This window comes from Rana temporaria, chromosome 10, assembly GCF_905171775.1.
Source record: "Rana temporaria chromosome 10, aRanTem1.1, whole genome shotgun sequence".
Taxonomy (NCBI): domain Eukaryota; kingdom Metazoa; phylum Chordata; class Amphibia; order Anura; family Ranidae; genus Rana; species Rana temporaria.
Genome location: NC_053498.1, coordinates 23,142,384 through 23,168,341, shown reverse-complemented (window position 1 = coordinate 23,168,341; position 25,958 = coordinate 23,142,384). Strand labels below are relative to the sequence as shown.

The 25,958-nt window shown below is 46.3% G+C and overlaps 1 protein-coding gene across 2 annotated transcripts; it reads right to left on the bottom strand.

The window, feature by feature from the left end:
* Positions 1–1,193: 1,193 nt before the first annotated feature.
* SMG9 (SMG9 nonsense mediated mRNA decay factor) lies at positions 1,194–25,926 on the bottom strand. Of its 2 annotated transcripts, none has more exons than XM_040327412.1 (14): positions 25,827–25,926; positions 23,400–23,564; positions 21,061–21,135; positions 17,845–18,070; positions 17,051–17,148; positions 15,590–15,702; positions 13,184–13,295; positions 11,714–11,809; positions 10,909–10,994; positions 7,967–8,073; positions 5,494–5,601; positions 3,146–3,271; positions 1,998–2,142; positions 1,194–1,826 (listed from the first exon to the last, which is right to left on the bottom strand). In XM_040327412.1, exons 2-14 carry the CDS (start codon positions 23,553–23,555, stop codon positions 1,748–1,750), a joined length of 1,527 nt encoding a protein of 508 aa, XP_040183346.1. In that variant the 5' UTR covers positions 23,556–23,564; positions 25,827–25,926; the 3' UTR covers positions 1,194–1,747. The 2 variants fall into 2 exon arrangements, with proteins under 2 accessions (XP_040183346.1, XP_040183345.1); XM_040327411.1 differs by lacking the exon at positions 25,827–25,926 and adding an exon at positions 25,679–25,811.
* Between the last annotated feature and the right edge of the window lie 32 nt (positions 25,927–25,958).

Sequence of the window (25,958 nt, the reverse complement as noted above, 5' to 3'; positions counted from 1 at the left end):
TCCCCAAGTCAGTCCCACCAGTAAGAACACACCCAGGGAACATAATTAACCCCTTCCCCGCCCCCTAGTGCTAACCCCTTCCCTGCCAGTGGCATTTTTATAGTAATCAATGCATTTTTATAGCACTGATCGCTATAAAAATGCCAATGGTCCCAAAAATGTGTCCGCCATAATGTCGCAGTACCGAAAAAAAAAAAATGCTGACCGCCGCCATTACTAGTAAAAAAAATATATTAAGAAAAATGCCATAAAACCAAAAAACGCTTATTGCGATTTGTTTTATGAAAAATACGTAGAAGAATACGTCTTGGCCTAAACTGAGGAAAAAAAAAAAATTATATATATTTTTGGGGGACATTTATTAAAGCAAAAAGTAAAAATTATTATTTTTTTTCAAAATTGTCGCTCTATTTTTGTTTATAGCGCAAAAACTAAAAACCACAGAGGTGATCAAATACCACTAGAAGAAAGCCCTATTTGTGGGGGGAAAAAAAGGACGCCAATTTTGTTTGGGAGCCACATCGCACGACCGCGCAATTGTCAGTTAACGCGACGCAGTACCGAATCGCAAAAAGTGCTCTGGTCTTTGACCAGCAATATGGTCCGGGGCTGAAGTGGTTAATCAAAAGTATTGGTACTTGTACTCGCTGATAATCGAAAAAACAGTATAGGTGCAACCCTAGCTGCTTCTACTATAGTGATTGTCGGGTCCTGATGGTGTGCAGCACTTGGGGGTATGTCCTTCCTTTACACTGCATGCACTAAACCAGGACAGGCTCTCCCCAGCCTACACCCTCAGGCTGCATTCACACCTGAGTGTTTTGTCGCCTGAAGCGTGACGCTCAAAAACGCTAGAGGGGAAAAAATACATTATTCTCTATGGAGATGGTTCACATCTCCACTCCAAAACGCCTGAAGCCGAACGCCTGAAGCTCAAACAAGTTCCGGACCCTTTTTTGTCACGCGGTTTGGGCGTTTTTGAGCGTTTGTATTTCCCATACAAAGTAATGGAAACGCTTGATTCAAGCGACTAGCGCGACAACGAGCGTTTGCTACAGGCGTTTTGTCGCTTTAATCAATAGAACATTTCACCCAGGCAGAAGATAAAAAAAATCTACCAACAAGTGATGAAAAGATAATTTTTCCTATTGGCTAAAATAAAAAACGTCGGACGACGCTGTATGCAAACGCGCAAATAAGCATGAATACGCGCGACAAAACCCCGGAAAAAAACGCCCGAACAACCTACGCTCAGGTGTGAATCACTGGACTGGGACACACAGGAACCTCGAGCGGCACCCCTTGTTTTTTCACAATGGGTCCATCTTAATCATGACGTAGAGGAAATTGACCTTTTCCTCTCACTGTTCTTATAATACATCTTCATGTTTGGATCTCTTGTTTTATGTAAAGATCAGGACAAATAAAGTCCACCAACAAGAGATTGTCCACCGACAACGGATAAACCAGTTTCTGAAAAAAAGGGGATCTATCACAGACCCTGGTGGTGGAGTCCCGATGCTTGACTTTCCAGATGGTCGTACCCGATGTGACACTTGTGAAGGTTTCCCGCTTTCACCTTTTTTTTTTATTTGGAGATGGGAAAATCTGAAGATGGACGGGAGAAGCCAAAACTCCAAGCACTAGGGCTGGGGGTTCCAACCACAAAAATCCAAGGACAGTAGTAAAAGGTGACTCGGCCCACCACCTATAAAACACAACACTTGGGTTCAAGAGGCGATCCTCACTACCCCAACAATCTGCTGTATTCCGATAATGCCGAAGACTTCTTCACCCCGTCCCAGATCCGAGCAGCGTAGTGAAACCTACAAAAAGGAAAAAAGGCGAAATGATCAAAAGCCCAGAAACAAAACATAGAATCATCTGTAGAAGGGAGCTCCATTGTTCTATAGTGATAGATAAAGTGCAAATCAATACACAAACACATCTGAGCTCTCTCATGTCATTGCTGGGAATAGATCCCGGGGTTCACTTACCAGTTCTTTTCGGTGAGAATGGTATGCGAGAGCTGCGGGCGTGACATAGACATGATCTGACTCCGCAGTTTGCTGATCATGGTGTGAAAGTTGGGGTGACCCTTATACCCAGGAAGGAGGGGGAAGAGCGGGTTTCCTCCTGAACCTACAGAACAAAATACAGAAATTAAATTTAAATATCTCCTATAGTGAAAATTGGCTTAGGAGTGTGTCTAGGGGAATGTTTGACCATTCGCATTTGTGAGGTCAGGCACTGATGTTAGACGAGAAGGTCTGGCTTGCAGTCTCCACTCTAATTCATCCCAAAGGTGTTCTATTGGGTTGAGGTCAGGACTCTGTGTAGGCCAGTTAAGTTCCTCCACCCCAAACTCACTCCTCCATATATATTTTTTTTTGGGCCTTGCTTTGTGCACGGGTATGCAGTCATGTTGGAACAGGAGGGGTCCGTCTCCAAACGGTTCCTACAAAGTTGGGAGCATTAAAAGATGTCCAAAATGTCTTTGTATACTGACGCCTTAAGAGTTCCCTTCACTGGAACTAAGGGGCCAAACCCAACCCCTGAAAAAACAACCACACACCAAATCCTCCACCAAATGATTTGGACCAGTGCACAAAGCAAGGTCCATAAAGACATGGATGAGCAGGTTTGAGGGAGGAACTGGCCTGCACAGAGTCCTGAGCTCAACGCGATAGAACACCTTTGGGATGAATTAAAGCAGAGACAGAGACACAGACCTTCTTGTCCACATCAGTGGCTGACCTCACAAATGCACTTCTGGAAGAATTGAAGCTGTTATAGCTGCAAAGGGTGTAACAACTCAATATTGAACCCTACAGACTAAGACACCATTAAAGTTCATGTGTGTGTAAAGGCAGGTGTTCCAATACTTTTGGTAATATAGTGTAGCTATACCTGCTAAAGGGGCCAGCCTGAGGCCCTGTACTGCGTATGGGCGGCCTACTCCTGAATTTAGGGCGTGCGCATGCCGCCGTGTGTGTGTGTGTGTGTGTGTGTATATATGTGTGTATATATATATATATATATATATATATATATATATATATATATATATATATATATATATTCCAAAATTATAGAACATCAAATTAGGATTTGAACAGTGAAATGTGTAGTGGAAGTGCTGTACCTGCTCTTGAGATGGTTTCATCAGTTTCATTCTCCATGACGGGCACTAAAAACAAATTCACTTCTGACTCCAAGAAGTCATAGGGCAACCCTGGGAAGATATTGCAGTCCAGCATAGAGAGAGTGCCTAAAACAGAGTCATGGTCATTACATTTCATCATACAAATAAAATAGTAGTAATAATTCAGATCTAAGACTGGGTACACAACTGTGCTTCACTGTGTGGATGGAGAGCACAGCCTATCAATACTGATCAATGGTTGTCATACATACAAATACTACCACTTCAGCCAGTCTTACAGATCATCCACTAGCCGCGGGTGCATGCCTACTGAGATCAATCCCTACCCACAGAATCCAGATACAAACAAGCTGCACTTCTGCCATTTTTATTTATTTTTTAATATCAAACAAGCTTTATTTTAAGTAGTGCAAAGCATTTCTCCCAAACAGGAGCTTAAAGCGGAGGTTCACCCAAATAACATTTACCGTATTTATCGGCGTATACCGCGCACTTTTTTGCCCTGAAAATCAGGGCAAAATCGTGGGTGTGCAATATACGCCTATACCCGCGCTGAGTTTGAACCACTGCACCGGCATATACCGAGCGCAGTACACTTTGGGTATAGTCGGGCAGGCTCGGCTCCTCTCACGGTCATGTCCTGTACGCCCTTTACGCGAGAGGAGCCGAGCCTGCCCGACTATACCAGAGTGTACTGCGCTCGGTATATGCCGGCGCAGTGGTTCAAACTCAGCGCGGGAAGCGGGGATCGAGCAGGGAGGACACCACGATGGCCGCAGAAGGACGCCGGACCGGACGAGGCCGCCGATAGACGACGGGCAGGACGCGATGGATGAGGGGCAAGACACCGACGAGGAGCATCCAAACTGTAAGTATTTTTTTTTTTTCAGGAATTTTTCTTCAAGTTCGGGGGTGCGCGCTATACGCCGATAAATACGGTAAATAAGACCAAATTCTTTATACTACCAGCATGTACAGTCGGCATTTTTTTTTTTTTAGGCTGTACATACCTTATAATCTATATTTGCAATCCGGCTTCCGGGTACTCACTCGCGCGGGAGTAGGCTTTTCCAAACTGAGCCGCAATGTAATCTGGGCGTTCGCCCAGATGACTGCTGTCTATCAGATAATGTTCCCCAGGCGGATAAGGCCCCGCCCCCCGTATTGCGTAGGCGCATCACGGAGTTTCCGAAAGGAGCCGAACAGGTAAAACTGTGAGTCGGCTCTATACGGCGCCTGCACAGTCAGCTCTACACGACTCCTAGTCGGTGCGCAGGCGTCGTGTAGAGCCGACTCGCAGTTTTACCTGTTCAGCTCCTTTCGTAAACTCTGTGACGCGCCTACGCAATACGGGGGGCGGGGCCTTATCCACCGGGGGGAACATTTTCTGATAGACATCAATCATCTGGGCGAACGCCCAGATTACATTGCGGCTCAGTTTGGAAACACCTACTTCCGCGCGAGTGAGTGCCCGGAAGCCGGGTTGCAAATATAGATTATAAGGTATGTACATCCTAAAAAAAAAAGGTGCCGACTGTACATGCTGGTAGTATAAAGAATTTGGTCTTATATAAATGTTATTTGGGTGAACCTCCGCTTTAAAAGGGTACAACTTTCTTTCCTAAATAGTTTCCTTTACCTTAGTGCAGTCCTCCTTCACTTACCTCTTCCTTCCATTTTGCTTTTAAATATCCTTATTTCTTCTGAGAAATTCTAACTTCCTGTTCTTCTGTCTGTAACTACACACAGTAATGCGAGGCTTTCTCCCTGGTGTGGAGTGTCATGCTCACCCCCTCCCTTGGACTACAGGAGAGTCAGGACATCCACTAACACACAGCTCCTTTCTCTATCTGCAAAGTAGAGAGCGTCCTGGCTCTCCTGTAGTCCAAGGGAGGGGGCGAGCATGACACTCCACACCAGGGAGAAAGCCTTGCATTACTGTTTGGAGTGACAGACAGAAGAACAGGAAGTGAGGATTTCTCAGAAGAAATAAGGACATTTAAAAGCAAAATGGAAGGATGAGGTAAGTGAAGGAGGACTGCACTAAGGTAAAGGAAGCTATTTAGGAAAAAATATTGTATCTTTACAGCCGCTTTAATCATGAAGGTGTGAAGGTGGAGTCACCTTCACGACTAAAGCCAACCATAGATGGATCGAATCTCGGCCGGTTTAGCAGGGACTGACCAAGATTAGATCCATCTATGGGCAGGCTGGTTGTAACGAAGTCGATTAAGTTCATTACAAGCAGCCGATTTTTTTTCTGGGATCACTCCCGGCGGCTAATTCTCCATCCCAGATACTGCAGGAGTGGCAGAAGGTGAACGTACCTTTATATCGGAGACGGGAATGCATCATTAGCTTGTCAGTCACTGTGTGCATCTGCTTCAGGCTGCGGGGACAGAAATCCTCCCTCTTGGCTTTATTCTGGAGGAACACTGCAAGATGAGGAGGAAGATCATGGAGATGCAATGCTAGAACTTTCTAAAACAGAATGCAACGAGGCTCCTAGAAAACTGCTGATTGCAGACTCCAGCCATAGACAGAATCTCATCCAGTTTTCAGCAGGAACCAGCCAAGATTCAAACTGTGTGTGGGCAGGTTAAATGCACCAAGTTGCTTGATCGATCAACTTGGGTACAACCAGCCTGCCGAATGCACTTGTGATTATCGCTAGCGGCTGCTTCCGGTGGGGACGGCTTCCCCCGCCCACTCCCTCCCCCCTCGCCAGGAGAAGACAATTGCTTGGCAGAAGGAGGAATTCCCCTGTCAGCACTGTCTGTGTTGATGGGGAAATCGTGGGTTGCAGGAAAGAAATGTGCACCATCTATGTCCGACCTAAGGGAACTGGGGTGTCCGACTGCTACAGATGACTTCAGAGTAAGTGCAGTTTTTTATCGGCAGCCTGCTAATAAATAGTAGTGCACCACCTTAAAAACACATTTTACATATATCGGTATATGCCCCCTCAAAGGATCAGACTGCAGCCAGTATATTGCATCTAGCAGCTACTTCTGGGTGACGCAATGATGTCACTAGGTTCCGCCATTGCCCAGAGTCCTGCCCCAAAACAAAGGGGGCTAATACATTTGTGAAACATGCAAAGAGCTGTGTGAACCTTGTCCACACAGCACCTGTGTCACCTGAAGCCAATGTGAAGAAGGCATGATGGTATAAAGGTCATCTAAAGTGGTTATAAACCTCAGACATGAAATATGAACAAAGCACATACCTCTATAGCGTGTACTTGTCTCAATTAAGAGCACTTAGACCCCTTTCACATTGAGGCGTTTTTCATGCGGTACAGCGCTAAAAATAGCGCTGCTATACCGCATGAAAAAATCATGCCCTGCAGGCTTCAATGTGAAAGCCTGAAGGCTTTCACACTGAAGCGGTGCGGTAGCAGGACCGCTCCAAAAGTCCTGCTAGCCGCATCTTTGGAGCGGTATAGGAGCGGGGTGTTTAACGCTCCTATACCGCGCCTTCCTATTGAAATCAATAGGAAACCGCAGTAATACCGTCCGCAATGCTTTTTTCGGCCGCTAGCGGGAGTTAAAACCTCACCGCTAGCGCCCGAATATCGCGGTAAATACGACGGTATAGCGGCACTAAAAATAGCGCAGCTATACCGTCACCACACCTCCGCTGCCAAATGTGAAAGCAGCCTAAGTGTAATTTCTGTCTGCTGCTTCGTTCCTCTGCTATCAGCTTGAGTCACTTCTGACAAGTTTTCCTGACACCAAGAGAAAATCGGTGACAGGAGGAGTGCCAACAAATTGACAGGCCCAGCTCTGTTCCTGTGTGAAGGGGGGTCCCTTCCCTCCAATCAGCTCTCCTCACTGAGGTCTGCAAAGTGTTACTTCAGCTCTCTGCCCCCTTTTTTTCTGAACTCTCAGACAAGCATATAAATTTAGCAGTTTGAATGGATGGAGAGAAGTGAAGACTGCAGATAGAGAGATGCAACTTATGTAGGAGGATTTGTTTCATCTCTGTGTATCACCTGAGGATAGTCCCTTCACTGGGTATATGTAAGGGTTTACAACCACTTTAAATAGGGTTCTAGTAGTTTTAGTGTTTATTAAAAGTCAGCAACGACAAAAAGTGTAGCTGCTGACTTTTAATGAACACACTCATCTGTCCCACGATCCAGCGATGTGGCTGCCCGACCCCTCAGTTCTCTCCTCGCCTCTCCCTGGTGCTGGCATTACAAGTATGGGCTCCACAGTCTGGTGCGAGACACGCTGCGCCTCCTCAGTGGCCAGGCAATCTTTTGAGACCTGTGACGTGTCCCAGAAGATTGCAAGGAGGGCGCAGGAGAACTTCCGCTCAAGTCACCTAGGGAACCCGAGCAGAAGCGGGGTACCTGTTAAAAATAAGTACACCCCCCCCAAAGGAGTTGAGGAGTGCTTAAAGCTGAACTTCCACTTTTGGGAGGAACTCCGCTTTAATAGACTTACAGTCAGTGTACCTAGACCTGATATACTGCATAAGAGCCAATTTCTTCCTTTATCTCTAGCAGCAAAACTGTAGATCTTAGCTCCACCCTTCTGCCACAATCAGCCTCAAAAATATTGTTCCCCCTTACTGTTGTTTCAATATCCATTACATTATAGAGAATGCTGCATGAGCAGTAATATGCCACGGCAGATGGGAACGCTAAAGGAAAGACCTGGTTAAAAACCACATGGTGTCCACTCATAAATGAATATGAAAGTGAAGGGTTTAGAAAGTTAAAGACAGCTGCAAAGTTTATACAACATAATTATAGAGAAGGACCAAACCCAGAGAGAAGAAAAGACATACCAATATGGGGGTAGTACTCAATGCCTTCATCTGCCCCCGATGAGCCACTGGACTCGTGGCTGGGAGACGGTGTTGATGGCTTCAGCATTTCAGCCGTCTGGAGAAATCTGAGAACAAAAATTGCAGTCACAAAATTGTAAAAAGTATTATGGGTGACAAAGATGTCAACTCAAGCCTCGTACACACGCACGGTTTTCTCGGCCAGAAACCACAAGAAAACTGCTGGCAGAGCTTTTTGCCGAGAAAACCGCGCGCGTGTATGTTTTTTTTTGTTGAAAAAACTGCCTGGAATCTCGACGAGAAAAATAGAGAGCCTGCTCTCTATTTTCTTGTCGGACTGTTTTACGATGAGAAAACCGGTCGTGTGTATGCTCAAAAAAAACGCACATGCTCAGAATAAAGTATGAGACAGGAGCGCTCCTTCTGGTAAAACTAGCGATCGTAATGGAGATAGCCCATTCGTCACGCTGTAAGGGACTGAAAAGCACGAAGACTGAAAAGCGCGAATCGTCTCTCACCAAACTTTTACTAACACGCAGTACCACGAGATTAACAAAAGCAGCCCAAGGGGTGGCGCCATTGGAATCGAAATTCCCCTTTATACTGTCGTCATATGTGTTGTACGTCACCGCGTTTTAGAACAATGAGATTTTGGCTTGACAGTGTGTATGCAAGGAAAGCTAGACAAGAATCCCGTCGAGAAAAACAGCATTTTTTTTCTGACGGGATTCTCGCCTGTGTGTACAGGCCTTTAGACCCCTTTCACACCAAGGCAGTTTTCAGGTGTTTTTGCGCTAGAAATAGCGACTGTAAAGCGCCTGAAAACTGCCTCCTATCTAATTGAGCACTTCTGGGTGATTTTAATTACCGTATATACTCGAGCATTAGTATTTTTTGTGCTGAAATGCCCCCCCCCCCCGACTTATACTCGAGTCACCGTTTTGCGCCCGATTTCCCGGACTTTGGGGATCCGGTACTGGCCGGTCGTAGGTCCCCTGGACTTGGCACACATGTAGCCCCACTCTTCCTCTACAAGTTTGTTGTCAGGGAGACCTATGGCCGAGGAGCACCGATTTCTCAAAGACGGGCACCCTTTCCATAGACTCCCATGTTAAACGTCAGTCTAGTCATGGGCACAATGAGGCATGGGCACAGTGAGGCATGGGCACAGTGAGGCATGCAGATGGACACAGTGAGGCATGCAGATGGACACAGTGAGGCATGCAGATGGACACAGTGAGGCATGCAGATGGACACAGTGAGGCATGCAGATGGACACCCAAGGCTTATACTTGAGTCAATAAATTTTCCAATTTTTTGGTGGTAAAATTAGGTGCCTCGGCTTATATTCGGGTAGGCTTTTACTCGAGTATATACGGTATGTTCCAAGCTGGTGATAGTCTTCCACAATTTACCTTACTGAAGATTTAATATTGAAGAACCTATGAACTGTTCAAAAGGACATTTAGAAATGTTGTTTATTGTTGTTGTATAATTTATTCAGCACATTGTATGGCACCAATATGTCACAGGTTTGATATTAATGTTATTTTTATTTTTAGCGAAATAAGTTCATAGCCTAACACTCACGTTTTTGCTCACCACTAGTGCCGCCTCACATTTATACTCACTTTTGGCTTTGTGCCTCTCAGCATCAAAGTCTCCAAGGCTTGTGGATATCCCCCTCCTGGGTATTTTGCAGGATAGTCCACAGCGTTTTTTATTTTATATCATAGTTCATACATAAACATATACAGTATTATCATACAAGCATTTCTATTCATATACAGTTTAAGATTACCCCACAGTCTTATCCCCCTGTATATTATTAAAGCTGTACCAACGTGATTGCCTTTTCCCCCTATACCAGGCTCAACCCCTGGTTATCTACCCCCCTTTCCAACATTCCAAAAAAAAAAAAAAAAAAAAAACGCAAGCGGCTCTCTCCCCCTCCCATCCACCTCCAGCCATCACCCCCTTCTCAGGGATTCTGCTCTCTATACTCAATATATGGTGACCACACCTGTCTATTTGTCTCCTCCTGTTCTCTCATTCCCATAGTCAGGTTTTCAATCTGCTGTATTTTCGTTACTCTGCCCAGCCATTGTTGTCTTGTCGGCACTGCAATGCTCTTCCAAAGAATTGGAATGCAGGCCTTTCCTGCTGTAAGTAAATGCCTGAGTAAAGAATTGTTGTACTTTATCATGGAGATTGGAAAGTCATTTAATAAAAATGCGCAAGATTTAATTCAAAACAGCCACACTTGCTTGAATGCTTTTAAGTAAAAAGGAGGGATTTGGGGTCTTATGGACCCCAGATGCCCCATATAGAGTACCTGTCACTGCCTATTACTGTCACAAGGGATGTTTACACTCCTTGTAACAGCAATAAAAGGGATCCAAAAAATAAATAACTAAAAAATTTGAAGCGTCCCATCCCTCCGAGCTCGCACGCAGAAGCGAACGCATTCATAATTTGCGCCCACAAATGTAAACCACACATGTTAGGTATCACCCGGATCGTTGGAGCGAGAGCAATAATTATTTTGCAAAACCTCCTCTTACAGCATCACCTATGGAGATTTTTACGTACCATGGTTTGTCGCCATTCAACGAGTGTGCACAATTTTAAATCCTGACATGTTAGGTATCCATTTACTCGACGCAACATCATCTTTCACATTATACCATATTTTTTTTTTTTTATTCATGAAAGTGTATTTCTTCCCAAAAAATTGCATTTGAAAGGCCGTTGCGCTAATACAGCGTAGCATGAAAAATTTGCAAAGATCACCATTTTATTCTCTAGGATCTCTGCTAAAAAAAATATATATAATGTTTGGAGGTTCTAAGTGATTTTCTAGAAAACGATACTGGTTTTGACTTGCAAGCAACAAGTGCCAGAAAAAGGCTTAGATATTAAGTGTTTAAAAACCATCTCACCGGTATACATTGAAGTCGGTGAACCAGTCCTGGACAACGATAATCACATGGCACACAGTGAACAAGAAAGCAGCAATCTGTAGCGACTGTGAGGAGACAATATGGGATAAATGTAGGAAAAACAAACAAGAGAGTAATTGCAGTAAACATGTTGAGAAATGAAGGAATTGATACTTTAGTGCAACATTTTTAGAAGCACCAGGTTGGGCGGAAACAGTGTGAAGGAAGCTGAATCCAGCCTTTCTGCATGATCAGACATATGACACCGCACTGCATGCTGGGTATTTAGTTCTATGGCAGCTGAAGGGGACAAGTGGTCCGAGTTGTACGCAGGTAAAGCCAAGATTTGTAAAGCTAATATGTACCTGCATGAATCCATCTATATTTAAAGTGATTCTAGGTGGTGGTGTTTACACACAGCTCTCCCCGTTCTTCAGCTCCGGGGACCAATCGCGGGACTCCAGCGGCGATCGGATCGGGTCCCGCGGTCACAGAGCTTCGGGTCGCGGACGCGCGCCCGCAACCCACAGCTGGGCACTTAAAGAGGACGTACCTGTGCCCAGCCGTGCCATTCTGCCAACATATATGTGCAGGAGGCGGTCCTTAAGCAGTTAAAGGCAAAATGGAAGGATGAGGTAAGTGAAGGAGGACTGCACTAAGGTAAAGGAAGCTATTTCGGAAAAAAAAAAACATTGTACCTTTACAACCCCTTTAAATCAGAATAAACTTCAAGGTTGGCAGGGTTACATTAGAAGAAGTGCAGAGAAAAATGGACTGACTTATGAAGTAACCATTCACATATTACCTGCATCTCTACATAGGTGTGTGGAAGGTTGTATTCCGGAGGTAACTTGCGGTCATTATTTATCAAATGGTCCAATATTGCAGGGCTCAGAATGGGCTAAAAATAAAGGAAAAAATTAGTACAGCTGATAATATGCTCTAACAAGGGCAGTGGTATTAGAATGTTCACATTGCTAATGGAAGAAGATGTTTAAACAGTTGATGGATGGAAGCAACCTGCGCTAGTATTCCCTACCAAACACAAGACAGACTGCAGAACATTCAGTGATTGGGGGTTAGAAAGGATCAGTATAAGGGTGGTTTTATCTGTGCCCACAGCTGTCAAGATCTGCAATAAATTTCTATATGCACGAAGGCTGGGTTCACACTATTTAGAATTGAATGCAGAGTTTCTCCACATCCAATTCATATGACAGGAGAGTGTGACTGGGTCTCAATGGAGCCGGTTTACACATCACCAGGGCAGCCGCAGAACGCACTGCAGAACAGTCCTGTGCGTCTTTGGCTCAGTTTCAGGTCCAAATTCAGCCACATATTTGGATCTAAAGTAGTAAACGAGGATACACCGGACCCTCTGCTGCGAGCCCCACCGGACCCTCTGCTGCGAGCCGCACCGGACACTCTGCTGCGAGCCCCACCGGACACTCTGCTGCGAGCCCCACCGGACACTCTGCTGCGAGCCCCACCGGACACTCTGCTGCGAGCCCCACCGGACACTCTGCTGCGAGCCCCACCGGACACTCTGCTGCGAGCCCCACCGGACACAGTGTGAACCCAGCCTTACATGGCACATTCTCACAGAGTGACAAGCTGGATTAAAATAGTCATAATAGGATACCTGTAGCCCTCCAATCACAATATGATTGGACTTTTCTTTCTACAAAACCAATAGGTACTTATTAGTTACAGAAGTTGGCATTGCAGAGCGTACACACACAGGCAGATACAAATTTAGATCTAAAACGTTTTATTCCGATACATTATCTATGTATGGGGTACATCAGTGGATGCCGCTCCATTAGGGGTGCAGGGGCGCTGCCCCCCTAATCCATGCGCCTGGCCCCTAATCTACATGTAGGGCGCCGGACATATGGATTTCAATGTGTTTTTTTTTTTATTTGAAACACATGATTAGAGCCGGAGTGGGCTCAGGGCACAGAGCACTGCGCTCCGAGCCCACCCAGTTGTGACAACAGCGAATTAAAATTCTCTATTGTCTTCCTGCTTATCCGATCTGGTCTTAAGACCCGCTTCCTGATTGGGGGAAGACAAAGCTGGCCGCGACCTAGATGGGGTAAGTGAGGGGCGGGTGGGAGGACGGGCGAGTCGACGGGGGCCTTAACTGATGGACCGACCGGAGGGGAGGGGGGGGATGTGTGACTGGTGTAATTTGTTTGCTGCCCCCATTCCCAAAAAAGGGATCACAAGCCGCCACTGGGGTACATTTATTCACACTGCAGTTCTTCCCTACCTGTGTGTCCAGGTAGATTATCCTTTCCTGGCTGATAAAGAAGTCAATGCCGCTTGTCTGATTCCCGGCTCTCTCCCTCACCTCTTGACTCTGCATTCTAAAGACATATGATCTGCAAAACAGAAAAATACACAAGGCCGTTTGCTTTTAACTTGTTCCAAGACAATTACTGTACAACAAAAGTAGAATCTCTTTTTGGCTAGAGGTGCGGGTGCGCCGGTGAGCCGTTCGGTAATATTCAGAAATACTCCATTCCCGATGGTTTCCGAGATCAGCCGAGCTGTCCCTCAGCATTTCCGAGGCTCTCTGGCGCCCCCTCACCTCTGGCCACAAATGGCATTGCATGCCATAGAAGTCAATGCGGAACGAATTATCTTTGTTTCCATTGACTTCTATGGGGAAACTCGCTTTGATATGCGAGTGCTTTGGATTACAAGCATTCTCCTGGAACGGATTATTCTCGTAATCCAAGGTTCCACTGTAGTCCCATTCACGTCAGTTGGGATGCAACGGCTGCACGGACATAGACACCGATTCCCAATCTGACATCCATGCAGACGTGGGCGTGTGTTCCTAAATGCACACCGTCTGCATTGAGGGACTTGCACGCACCCACACGGATGTCTAATAGGGAGCAGCGGCTGTCTCTCTGCACCCACTGTGTCCCAACTGAGATGAATGGGATTGCCCGCATAAAGGATGCAAAACACGGCCCTCACACAGGTGTACTCAAGTATGCCCATGTGAATGAGGCCAAATAAATAAGATTAGTGCAAGTTATTTATATTAAAGCCCAAGTACAATGTTTTTAATTTCTTAAAGCGGTATTAAACCAAAAACCAAAAACGTAGGCCTGGATTCACAAAGCACTTACGCCGACGTATCTCGAGATACGCCGCGTAAGCGTAACTATGCGTCGTCGTATCCGAGATACGCCTAAAAATAGGCTTCCTACGACCGACGTAACTTTCGTACGCCATCGTATCGTGGGCGCATATTTACGCCGGGCGCATTTGCCGCTCCCATTGATTTTCTATGCACATATGCAAATGAGTGAGATACGCCGAATTACGAACGTACTTGCGCCCGGCGCATAATATACGCGGTTTGCGTAAGTCGTACGTCCAGCGTAAAGTTATTCCCCATATATGAGGCGCAACTCATGCACAGGTATGGACCAGGGAACACAGCCGTCGTATTTTACGTTGTTTACATAGTATGTGAATCAGGCTGGGCGTAGGTTACGTTCACGTCATAGGCAGTGATCTGTCGTATCTTAGGGAGTAGTTCCGACGTGATTCTGAGCATACGCACAGGGATGCGTCCACGGGACGGCGCATGCGCCGTTCGTTTTAAGTACTTCTGACGCTTGGCCCATCATTTGCATGGGGTCACGCCTCATTAGCATGGCTCACGCCCACTTCCACCTATGCCGGCTTACGCCGAGGAAACCCAGGGTATCTTTAAGAGCGAGTGGGAGCAAGTACTTTGTGAATCCAGTGCTTGCCTCTCTGCGCTGCGCCGGCGTAGCGTATATTAGATACGCTACGCCGGCATAAATATGCGCCAATGTATGTGAATCCAGGCCGTAATGTATTGCAGCTTACCAATCATTAGATGTGGTGGCTGCATTGGTTTTTATTTTCTTTGGCTTTTCCCCCCTCTGTTTTCACCTGGTGATCTGCCCAGTAACACACCTCCTGTATTAGTGAGATACACGCTGGAGAAATGAGCACAAGATACACAACAGACAGCAGCATTTTCAGTCTGGGGGGAGGGGGGGGCGGGGGGTAGTGTTAAATGTATTATCAGACTCAGAGCCACTAACAATTGGAAGCAAAACTCTAGCTAATACTTTATAATAAGTTACAGTTTTCCTTTTGGGATAAAGTTTTTTTATTCTGCTTCTTTGTGCCGAGACAGACATTTGACCCATTCTGCAGTGCCCTGGCAATAACAGGCAATGCCTTTTTTGAGATTTTCCCAGAACTATTACTTATTACAGAATCAGCTCTAGTGCACCAACTTCTGTCAACAAAAACCCCTGAAGAAGCTACCATGCGAAACGCGGTGTGTCTCTCTTTTCTCATACTTTGGTCCTGAGTGTTTTTCATGGTTCACGATTGCACGGGTGTACAGAGTTTGCTGTTTCATATTTTTGTTATACATGTGTTAAATTAAACGATATATGAAATGTTTATGTAATTAATAAGATTTTGTTATTTCTATACATCACCGTGTCAGATCTTATTCCATTAGGCGGTTTCAGCATCTAAAAGTCCCATTACTCTGTTTCTCTTTGTTCCCTGTAGAGGGTAGGAGGCAACAGGGGTCCTGGAGCAGCGACTACAATACCTACTCTTTTTGCTTGCTCTTGGAACCTCACGGTGTCACTTCATTTCTTACCTCTGATCGTCATCTGGAGAGTTGCCAGAAAGAAGGGACATCATTGTGGACTTCCCCGTACCCTGAAATCCGAGAACTCCCACCACGAGGACATCTGTCTGGTCCAGCAAATACTAAAAAAACGACAAGAAAGAGTCAATAATACTGCAGAAAACAGTATAAACAGTCCTAGACGGGGTGAAGGTGCCCCAGTTGTTATACCAAAGATGATCTAATTTTCTCTCTATATTGTGTTTTCATAAAGCTGTGCAGTCCTATCCACGGCTGCTCTGGGCTTCTGCACATTCCTTATGTTTAAAAGTCTGAGCCCTCCCAAAACTGATATTTTAGATTTTGAAGTGTTTGCTTTTATCCAGCCCTTGGGGCATCGTTTCATCCACTGATACCAACAACGGGGCATATTTCCCCCCCAGTGACACCAATGAAGGGAAACAATTCCTCACAATGACACCAACGATGGAGCACAATTCCTCCCAATGACACCAACGATGGAGCACAATTCCTCTCGGTGACACCAATGACGGGGCACAATTCCTCTCAGTGACACCAACGACGGGGCACAATTCCTCTCAGTGACACCAACGACGGGGCACAATTCCTCTCAGTGACACCAACGATGGGGCACAATTGTTCTCAGTGACACCAACGATGGGGCACAATTCCTCCCAATGACAACAAAGGATGTGGCACAATTCCTCCCAATGATGTGGCACAATTCCTCCCACTGACACCAATGATGGGGCACAATTACCGTATTTATTGGGGTAAAGCGCGCTCCCGCGTATAGCGCGCACCCCTAAAGTTGCAGCGGATTCCTGTGGGAAAACGTTTTTTTGTACTTACAGTTTTGGTGTCTTGTGCGGCGTCCATCGGCGGCCTCGTCGGGTCCGGCGTCCGTCTGCGGCTTCGGGTGTCCTCTTCGTCGGGTCCGGCGTCCTTCTGCGGCGTCCTCCGCCCGCTCGTTTCCTGTGCCGAGTTTGAATACTGCGCCGACATATACAGAGCGCAGTACACTCGGGTATAGTCGGGCAGGCTCGGCAACTCTCGCGCTGACGTCCTGTACGTCCGGGACGTGAGCGCGGAAGGAGCCGAGACGGCCCGACTATACCCGAGTGTACTGCGCTCGGTATATGTCGGCGCAGTATTCAAACTCGGCGCGGGAAAGCGGGTATTGGCGTATACCGCGCACCCACGATTTTGCCCTGATTTTCAGGGCAAAAAAGTGCGTGGTATACGCCGATAAATACGGTACTCTCACTGAAAACCAACGATAAGGCATTATTTTTTTCGCACTGACATCAGGATCTTTTTTTACTCCCAATGGCTACAGTCTGGCCGTCCTAAAGTATGAAGGACAGTAAACTGGCGCTTTGTTTATATAGATGGAGACCCCTGGTCTAGAGAATTAAAGACCTTAGTTTTATATTTGGATCAGAGCTGATCAAAAAGGCATGCGCTTACCTCAATGGCACTGTCACACCAGTTCATGTATTCATCCACCAGCTTGATGCCGTGTTTCATCTTCTGAGGAGGCATCAGTTTTGCCTGGCCAGCCACAGCTGTAAAGTAATTAAAAACAATAAATCCTAAAGAATAACTCCACCATTACCCACCCAAATTCACCAGAGACCTCCAGGTCAATCTCATGCATTCCCATCTCTCTGTAAGTTATCGGAAGGGTCAGGAATCAATTATAGTCTATGGAACCACAAGGCACTTTGTGATACCACCATGAAGCATGGGTTTCTAGCCAAAACTGCTATTTTTATTATTTTAAAGAGACCCTGTCATATGAAGTAAAACTTTGTAATAAGTTACCAAGCGTAAAGACAAAACAGAATGCCTACCCTTCCTCCTGCCCGTTTCTCTAAACATTTAACCCTGGTGGTGAGAAATCATCCCTCAAAACTTTGCTGGGAAACGGACACCTTCGGGAGCATTGAGATTTTTTTTTGCGCCTCCAGCAGCACTCACTAGTTCCTCCTGTTGACCTCCATGTCATTACTTTTTACGCGGAGGTCAGGAGTAAAAACCAGCAAGAGCTGCAGGGGGGGGGGGGGGGGGGGGACGGGGACACAGGAGGTCTACATTCCTGGAAGTGTTGATTTCCTATCAGACTCTGGGGGATCATTTCTATGCATCTGACTAGTGTCCAGTGGTGCAGCAGGAGAAATATCCCGTTTCTTCTTTATAGGTACATGCTTTGTTCAGAGATTTTAATAATGTGATATTTTTTTTTTTTCAATGGAACTTACGGTCAACATTTCCACCCGCGTTCGCTGCGGCGCCCATGCCTCGGTTCTGAATCTGGTACACTGGCTGTGTTGGGCGCTGTCCTTCCTTTTCCAGCTTTGCTGTAGAGGCAGATGGTGGCAGAGTGGTGCCCTCCGCTGTTGGGGCTGGTTTACCGTCCTCTCTGGCCTTCATAAGGACAATCGGTTTTTCAGGTGCGGTTGGAGCTGGAGCAGGGGACGGCTTTGGCTTAAAAAATAAAAATAAAAGAATTGGGGTATAAATGAACAGTTAAACTTAACCAACGTAAAAAACATAGAAAGTAGGGTTGTCCCGATACCGATACTAGTATCGGTACCGATACCGAGCATTTCCCCGAGTACTTGTACTCGGTGCAAATGCTCCGATGCTTCACCCGATACCTGGACAGTCAGGGTGATCAGTGCGGTGGGGGAGTTACAAGCACTGATCACCGCTGACTGTCCTTGTTTCCTCCTCCATTCCCCCTCCATTCTGCTGCTGTCCCCCTCCGTGCTGTCAACTTTTTCCATGCTGCCGCCGTGTCCCCCCTCCTTGCTGCCGCCGTCATGCCCCCCTCCGTCCTTCTGCCGTGTCCCCCCATGCTGCCGTCATGTCCCCCTCCGTCCTGCCACCGTGTCTCTCCCCTCCGTGCTGCCGCCGTGTCCCCCCTCCTTGCTGCCGCCGTCATGCCCCCCTCCGTCCTTCTGCCGTGTCCCCCCATGCTGCCGTCATGTCCCCCTCCGTCCTGCCACCGTGTCTCCCCCCTCTGTCCTGCCACCGTGTCTCCCCCCTCCGTCCTGCCGCCGTCATGCCCCCCTCCGTCCTTCTGCCGTGTCCCCCCATGCTGCCGTCATGTCCCCCTCCGTCCTGCCACCGTGTCTCTCCCCTCCGTGCTGCCGCCGTGTCCCCACTCCTTTCTGCCACCGTCATGCCCCCCTCCTTGCTGCCCCCCGTGTCCCCCCTCGATCTGTCAGGATGGAGAGTGGCGGTAGGAGCCGGTAAACCCGGCTCCTACCTTTTGCGAATGTACAGAGTCAGTGATCACTGACTCTGTCCATTCACATAACTGAAACATTGTAACCTCCTGTGATTACGATGTTTCAGTTTATGAATGAAGAGAAGCCACTGGCTTCTCTCCTTTCAGAGAGAAGAGGGACTGGGGAATTTGTGTCCCTAGTCCCTTTCTCAGAGGGGAGATGTCAGAGGTCTGTTAAGACCCCTGATATCTCACCAAAGACCCCCCCCCCCCCCCCAAACAGGGCTGATGAAAAAAAAAAAAAAAAGGAATTGCAATAAAAAAATGAATTGTAAAAAATAAAAATGTAAATAAAAAACACACTGACCATGTACATTTCCCCCCACCCCCCTTAAAAAAAGAAATAAAAGCATTTAAAAAAAAAAAAAAAGAAATAAAAAATGTAAAAAAAATAAATATAAAAAAAACGACTGACACGTGAGATTTTTAAAAAAAGTATCGGTATTCGGTATCGGCGAGTACTTGATAAGAAGTATCGGTACTTGTACTCGGTCCTAAAAAAGTGGTATCGGGACAACCCTAATAGTAAGAATTACATAAAACAACAGCTGAAGTCAGTCTTTCCAGACACTTGAGAGTAAACTGCAGGCGAATAAAAAAAAAAAAAAAAGAATTCCTTGCAAAGCAATGTCATAATGTACTAGTATGCATCACATACTAGCACATTATGCAATACTTACCTTAGAACGAAGCCCTCTTGCACCACACTTTTACAGCTGAGAGGGCTGACATCTTCCAACGGTCTTCCTTCCGGATTCATGGCCTCCGGCTACATGAGTGGCTGGGGGTGCGATGATGTGACTCCCGCGTATGCATGTAGGAGCCGTTATTTACGGCATGGGCTCTGAAGGTCCGGCATTGTAAGCTGGACCTTTAGAGCACATGCGCCCATGATGTAATTGGCTGCATGTACTCTGAATATCTCCTAAACTGTGCATGTTTAGGAGATATTCACAGTACCTACAGGTAAGCCTTATTATAGCTACAACTGGTGCAACAGAGTTTACTACCACTTTAAAATTTATGTATAGCCAAAAAACGTAAAAAATAATTCAAGTTTAGGATAGAGAAAGAATAACACCTATGGCTCAGCCCCCCTCACTTACCTGAGCCCTCATTCAATCCAGTGCTGTGCCTATCTGCAGCTCTTCTTTCCCTTCACTTCCTGGTCTCTCTAGCTTTGCTGAGGCAGCAGGAGCTATTGACTCCTGCTGCTGTCAATCAAAGCCAGTGACGAGGAAGTGGGGTTGAGCGTGCCGCTGCCTGTGTCAACAGATGCAGACAGCGGGACTCGGGAATGAGCCTGCACAATTGCCCCCATAGAAAGTCCGCAGGGTTCTGCCCACATGGCCATGTCAATCATTCACAGTTTCCTGTTCTCAATGACCTACAAGTGTGCTGGTGAGCATCCCGTAATTTAAAGATCTTCCTGCTCTCCAGTAGCTGCCTGCCCCTATCGGAGGTACAGGCAAGACAGCTATCCTGAGAGTCAGTAGAAGTCTGACATTGCACCAGTGATCTGCTGATTGCGAATGCAGGCTCCTTAGAAAAAAAAATACTAAATGCACATTTTTTTTTACCTGCAAAATGATGTGCATTTATTTCTTTACAAAAGGGTATCCTTTAAAGTGATTGTAAAGGATCGTGTTTTTTTTTTAAAATAACAAACATATCATACTTACCTCCAAAACCATCGTTTTGCACAAAGTGGCCCCGATCATCCATTTCTGGGGTCCCCCTGCGAGCGGCTCTCGGAGCTCCTTCCCGCATTAGATAACCCCCTAGGAAAAGCGCTCTCCCGGGGGGGGGGGGGGGGGGGGTACCTTCTGGGCACGCTTCCGAGTCATTTGGAGTCTATAGCCGCCTAATGTGTGACTCGGCCCCACCCCCCGGGTCATTTGGTTTGATTGACAGCAGTGGGAGCCAATGGCTGCGCTGCTTTCAATCTATTCAATCAAGAGCTGGGACCCCGTGGAGAGAGGGACGGCGTGTCCCCGGCGAAGGAGGGGGGGGGGGGATAGGCTGCTGGCTGGGTGGACAGTCACTGCAAGTTGTTTTTTTACAAAGCACAAAGGTTTACAACCCCTTTAAAGCATTTTGTAATATTAAAAGAAACCGCCTACACTTAGCTGTAGAGAAGACTGGTAATAGAATACAACACAAGGAACGTAAAGTAACTTACACGCTCAGCTGCCGGTTTGGCCAAGATGATCGGGGTCTTCTGCATGGTGTAGCCAGAATTCTCTTCATTTCCATCCTGAGTATTATAAAGAACAGTTAATATGTTAACATGAAAACAAAAAGGAAAACAAGAAAACGATTTTAGACACAACCTACTGGTTCCAGCGCCAGTAAAGACAAAAAGTAAACGACAATTACAAACTTTATTGGATGGATTTAATGGAACAACTACGGTGGCCTCAGAGGTCTTAAAAGGAACCTGAACTCTATTTTAAACATTAAAAGGTTTCTTCTGTGTTTCTCTCCGATTTGTTTCTTAAGGGCTTGACTTTCTTTGACTTCATGGCTAAGCCCTGCCCAATTTCATTTCGATGTCCAATCAGAATACTTTAGAGGTTCTCTATTTTGACAGATGAATGGCGTTGGTGGCGCTTACCTATGAAGTCAGGGAACGCTGGCAGGTATCTGGAGGTGTCTGCCTTTAGGGGGAATGGATTACACATTCCATGATGTTTTTAGTTCCCGATGTTGGAGTTCTTCTTTAACCAGTTGTGGACCGCCTACCTAGTCCGTAATCTGGCACTTCCGGGTCTGGGGCACGCGTGTGAATAGACACAGCGGAAGCCAATCAGCGTGTCCGGTGGATGCGATGTCCGCCGGGACCCACCAATCATTCAGGGGAAAAGCAGAATGCAATCTATGTAAACAAGGCAGACTGCCGTTCTGCGAGAGGGGAATGTGCTTGCTAAATCTTTACATTCACCCAGTCAAAGCACCTCCCCCACAGTTAGTAAGCACTCCTAGGGAACACAGTTAACCCTTTGATCGCCCCCTGTTAACCCCTTCCCTGCCAGTGTCATTAGTACAGTGACAGTGCATATTTTTTTAGCACTGATCACTGTTTTAGTGTTACTGGTCCCCAAAAAGTGTCAGGTATCTTATTTATCTGCTGCAATCCCGCTTTAAGTCGCTGATGGCCGCCATTACAAGTAAAAATATCTTGTAGTTTGTAGACGCTATAACATTTGTGCAAACCAATCAATATACGCTTATTTGGATTTTTTAACCAGGAACATATAGCAGAATACATGAAAAAACACCTTGCAGTGTACGGCCCCCCAGCCCCCCGTTTTACTTACCTGAGCCCCAAATTTCTGTGGGAGCGATCCCGCGTCTCTCTCTCTCCACAGCTTCTCGGGTCTTCATTGGATAGATTGATAGCAGCGCAGCCATTGGCTCCCGCTGCTGTCAATCAAATCCAATGACGCGGCCACCATGGGGAGGGGCAGAGTCATACACTTGGCGGCTATGGACGCCGATTGTATGACACGGGAATGCGCCCGCAAGGTAACCCCCTTGGAATAGAGCTTCCCAGAGGGGGTTAGCTATTGCGGGGAGGAGCCGCCGTGGGACCCCAGAACAGGAGGATCGGGGCCACTCTGTGCAAAACGAACTGCACAGTGGAGGTAAGTATAACATGTTTGTTATTTAAAAAGAAAACTTTAACCTTTACAACCACTTTAAATCTGACATTTATTCTGTGTATATCTTGCCTTCCCTGCTTTCCCACTCTTCATCAACAAGGCAATAAATGTTTAAGAACACCTTTCTGTTTTTATTACAGACCCAGTGACATCATCACCAGGTCTCTGTACTTCTATGTGAAATTCAGGCAGATCATGGCAGGTGGTGGAAGGAGGCAGGCAGGGGGCTATGTAGATTCCTGAAAATATCCCATCACCCTGAATCTGTACTCCTCTCAAGATCTCTCAGGCCTGATACAAGCAGTGGGCTGGCTCTTGGGAGGAGTTATGCAAATATCAAAATGCCTTGATAGGTGGATGCCCATCTGGAGGAGTGGGCTAGATTTGCATGCAGACCGCCATAGGAAATGCCCACATGTGTTTCCGAGCCTCCATGATTGAAAGAACTGAAATCCAAACAATGAAAGGAGTGGCCAGGGACAGTCAGGCTGGGGAGGAAAAGACTTGTTGAAGCCTCTAATGCACACTATGAGAAGCTCACAGTATGCAGTGAAATCAGAGTAAGCTATTTCAGTCCAGGAGAGGAGCCGGTACAGCTGTGCAAGACTAAAGGGAAGGTCGGAGGTCAGATTTATAGGCTTCTAGGATGTAAAGATTAATGTTGTTGAGGAACAAACCTGAACTTATCGACAGTAAAGAGCAATGAAGCTTATGTCCACCAATCAGCTTTCACGATCTAACCGGATGAAAATCTGATTGGTTGTTATGTGCTGCTGTACTTTACATTAATATTTATTCGGAGCTCCATCTGGGATGCCATAAGGTTTTAACAGAAGCATAACCCCCCTGTGCTCACCCATTTGTCCTGATCGCGGTCACGTAGCATGGGGTCTCTTTCACGTGGAGGTTCCGACAGGTTCAGGTTGCCAGAGGGACCCTGGTCCATCCAACGGCGCCTCCTGCTGCGCCCAGGAACGTACATACTGGGTTGGCTGTGCCCAGACTCCGACATGATTCAGTTCTATTGGAGAAACGTAGACGTCAAATTAAACATCAAGCAACATGTAAACAGAAAAAATCAAAGACTGACCAATGTTATCCAGAGAACAATGCAACCACAGTACTAGGAGCTTTCTCTCTGTGGTCACTAATCAAGGAGGTGTGATTACTGTGCGTCTAAAACCCCACAGCACCAATCAGTTTCGTTTTCCAAACCATCACTGCCCTGTATTGGCTCTGTGGCTCTGTACATCACAGAAGCAGGAAACAACATGCAAAAACGAAACTAGAAACTGCAGGTACATTATATGATTTTTTATCTATTTTTAATCATTTTTTAAAAGGAATCAGTTAACTATTATGTCTCTATACCCTGTAAACAGTCATTTCAGCAAAAAAAAATTCCTTTAAAGAGAACCTGTTACCCATCACTTTAACCACTTTAGCCCCGGACCATTTTGCTGGCCAAAGACCAGGCCACCTTTTGCGATTCGGCACTGCGTCGCTTTAACAGACAATTGTGGGGTCGCGCGGCGTGGCTCCCAAACAAAGTTGGCGTCATTTTTTTCCCACAAATAGAGCTTTCTTTTGGTGGTATGTGATCACCTCTGCGGTTTTTATTTTTTGTGCTATAAACAAAGGTAGGGCGACAATTTTGAAAAAAATTCTATATTTTTTACTTTTTGTTATAATAAATATCCCCAAAAAATATATAAAACCATTTTTTTTCCTCAGTAGGCAGATACGTATTCTTCTACATATTTTTGGTAAAAAACAAAAAAATCGCAATAAGCGTATATATATTTTATTGCGCAAAAGTTATAGCGTCTACAAAATTGGGGATAGAATTATGGCATTTTTATGTTTTTTTTACTAGTAATGGCGGCGATCTGCGATTTTTATCGTGACTGTGACATTATGGCGACACATCGGACTCTTTTGACACATTTTTGGGACCACTGTCATTTATACAGCGATCAGTGCTATAAAAATGCACCGATTGCTGTGAAAATGACACTGGCAGTGAAGGGATTAACCACTAGGTTAAGGGGGTGTAGTGTGCCCTAGTGAGTGCTTCTAACTGTAGGGGGGATGGGCTGTGTGTGACACGACAGTGATCACAGCTTCCGATTACAGGGAGCTGTGATCACTGTCCTGTCACTAGGAAGACTGGGGAAGCGCTTGTTTACATCAGCATTTCCCCGTTCTTCCTCACCGTGAGACGATCGCGGGTATCCCTGTGGACGGGCTCACGTAGCGTGCGCCGCCGCGCGTCCACAATGCCGCTTCTTAAAGGGGACGTGTGTGTATATATATACACGTTCTTTTGCCTACCCTCGCAAAAAGTGCTCTGGTCTTTGGCCAGCCAAATGGTCCGGGTCTTAAGTGGTTAAATATCCCACGCATGCGCAGATGTGCAGCAGGTCTCTTCCAGGTATTGGGGAACCGCCAGAGATCTGCAGTAAATCTGCGCATGCGTGTGGGGGATTTCCACAGCTGGGCACAAATGGTATCTGGAACCTTGCAGAGATGTCGTTGGTCTCAGTTAAATCCCAAATACATGGCAAAGAGCAGCGTCACGTACGTGCAAAAATGTAATCTCGCGGCACATGTGCGCTCCTGAGTAATGGGCGAAGGTCCACTTTAAGAGATCAGTACAACCTGCTAACCCTTCCCCCTTCCCAAAAATAAAAAATCTTGGTGGACCAAAATCCCAACCTGCTATACTCAGAAGTAAGGATGAGCTCTGGCGTGTTCGCATAGAACACGTGCAGAGCCTGCCAGGAAGTATGCACGGCGCTGCGCTAATCACAGCCAGGGAGACATTTCACGATCCCTGCAGCGGAGCATCGGGACAATGTCTCCCTGACTGTGATTAGCACAGCGCCGTGCACACTTCCTGGCAGGCTCTGCACGTGTTCTATGCGAACACGCCGGAGCTCATCCTTACTCAGAAGGCTCAATGGTGACAGGTTCTCTTTGCTCCCTCTCTCAGTTTCTGAGAATGGTATCATTTGGTTATAATGGAACTTTAATGGTTAGGGGTGCACAGGAAGCCAGCTTCTCCCCCTGGTCCCTAAAACCCCCTAGAAGGGTAAATATTCCTCCTCCTGTGAGGGGTGACACCACACTCACCAACTACCAGCTTCTTCTCTGCTTCCACATTGGTCCACCAGTAAATCAGTCCCTGCCCAAACAGGAAACCAAAATTGCACATAAAGTTCCGGGGAAGAATATTTCCTCAGCAGATTTCACATTGGTCCATCAATATATCAGTACCTACCAAATCAGGCAACAAAGACTGCACAAAACGTTCCGGGGAAGAATAGTTCCTAAGCAGATTTCACATTGGTCCGGCAGTAAATCAGTCCCTACCCAAACAGAAAAATAAAGACTGCACTAAACATTCCGGGAA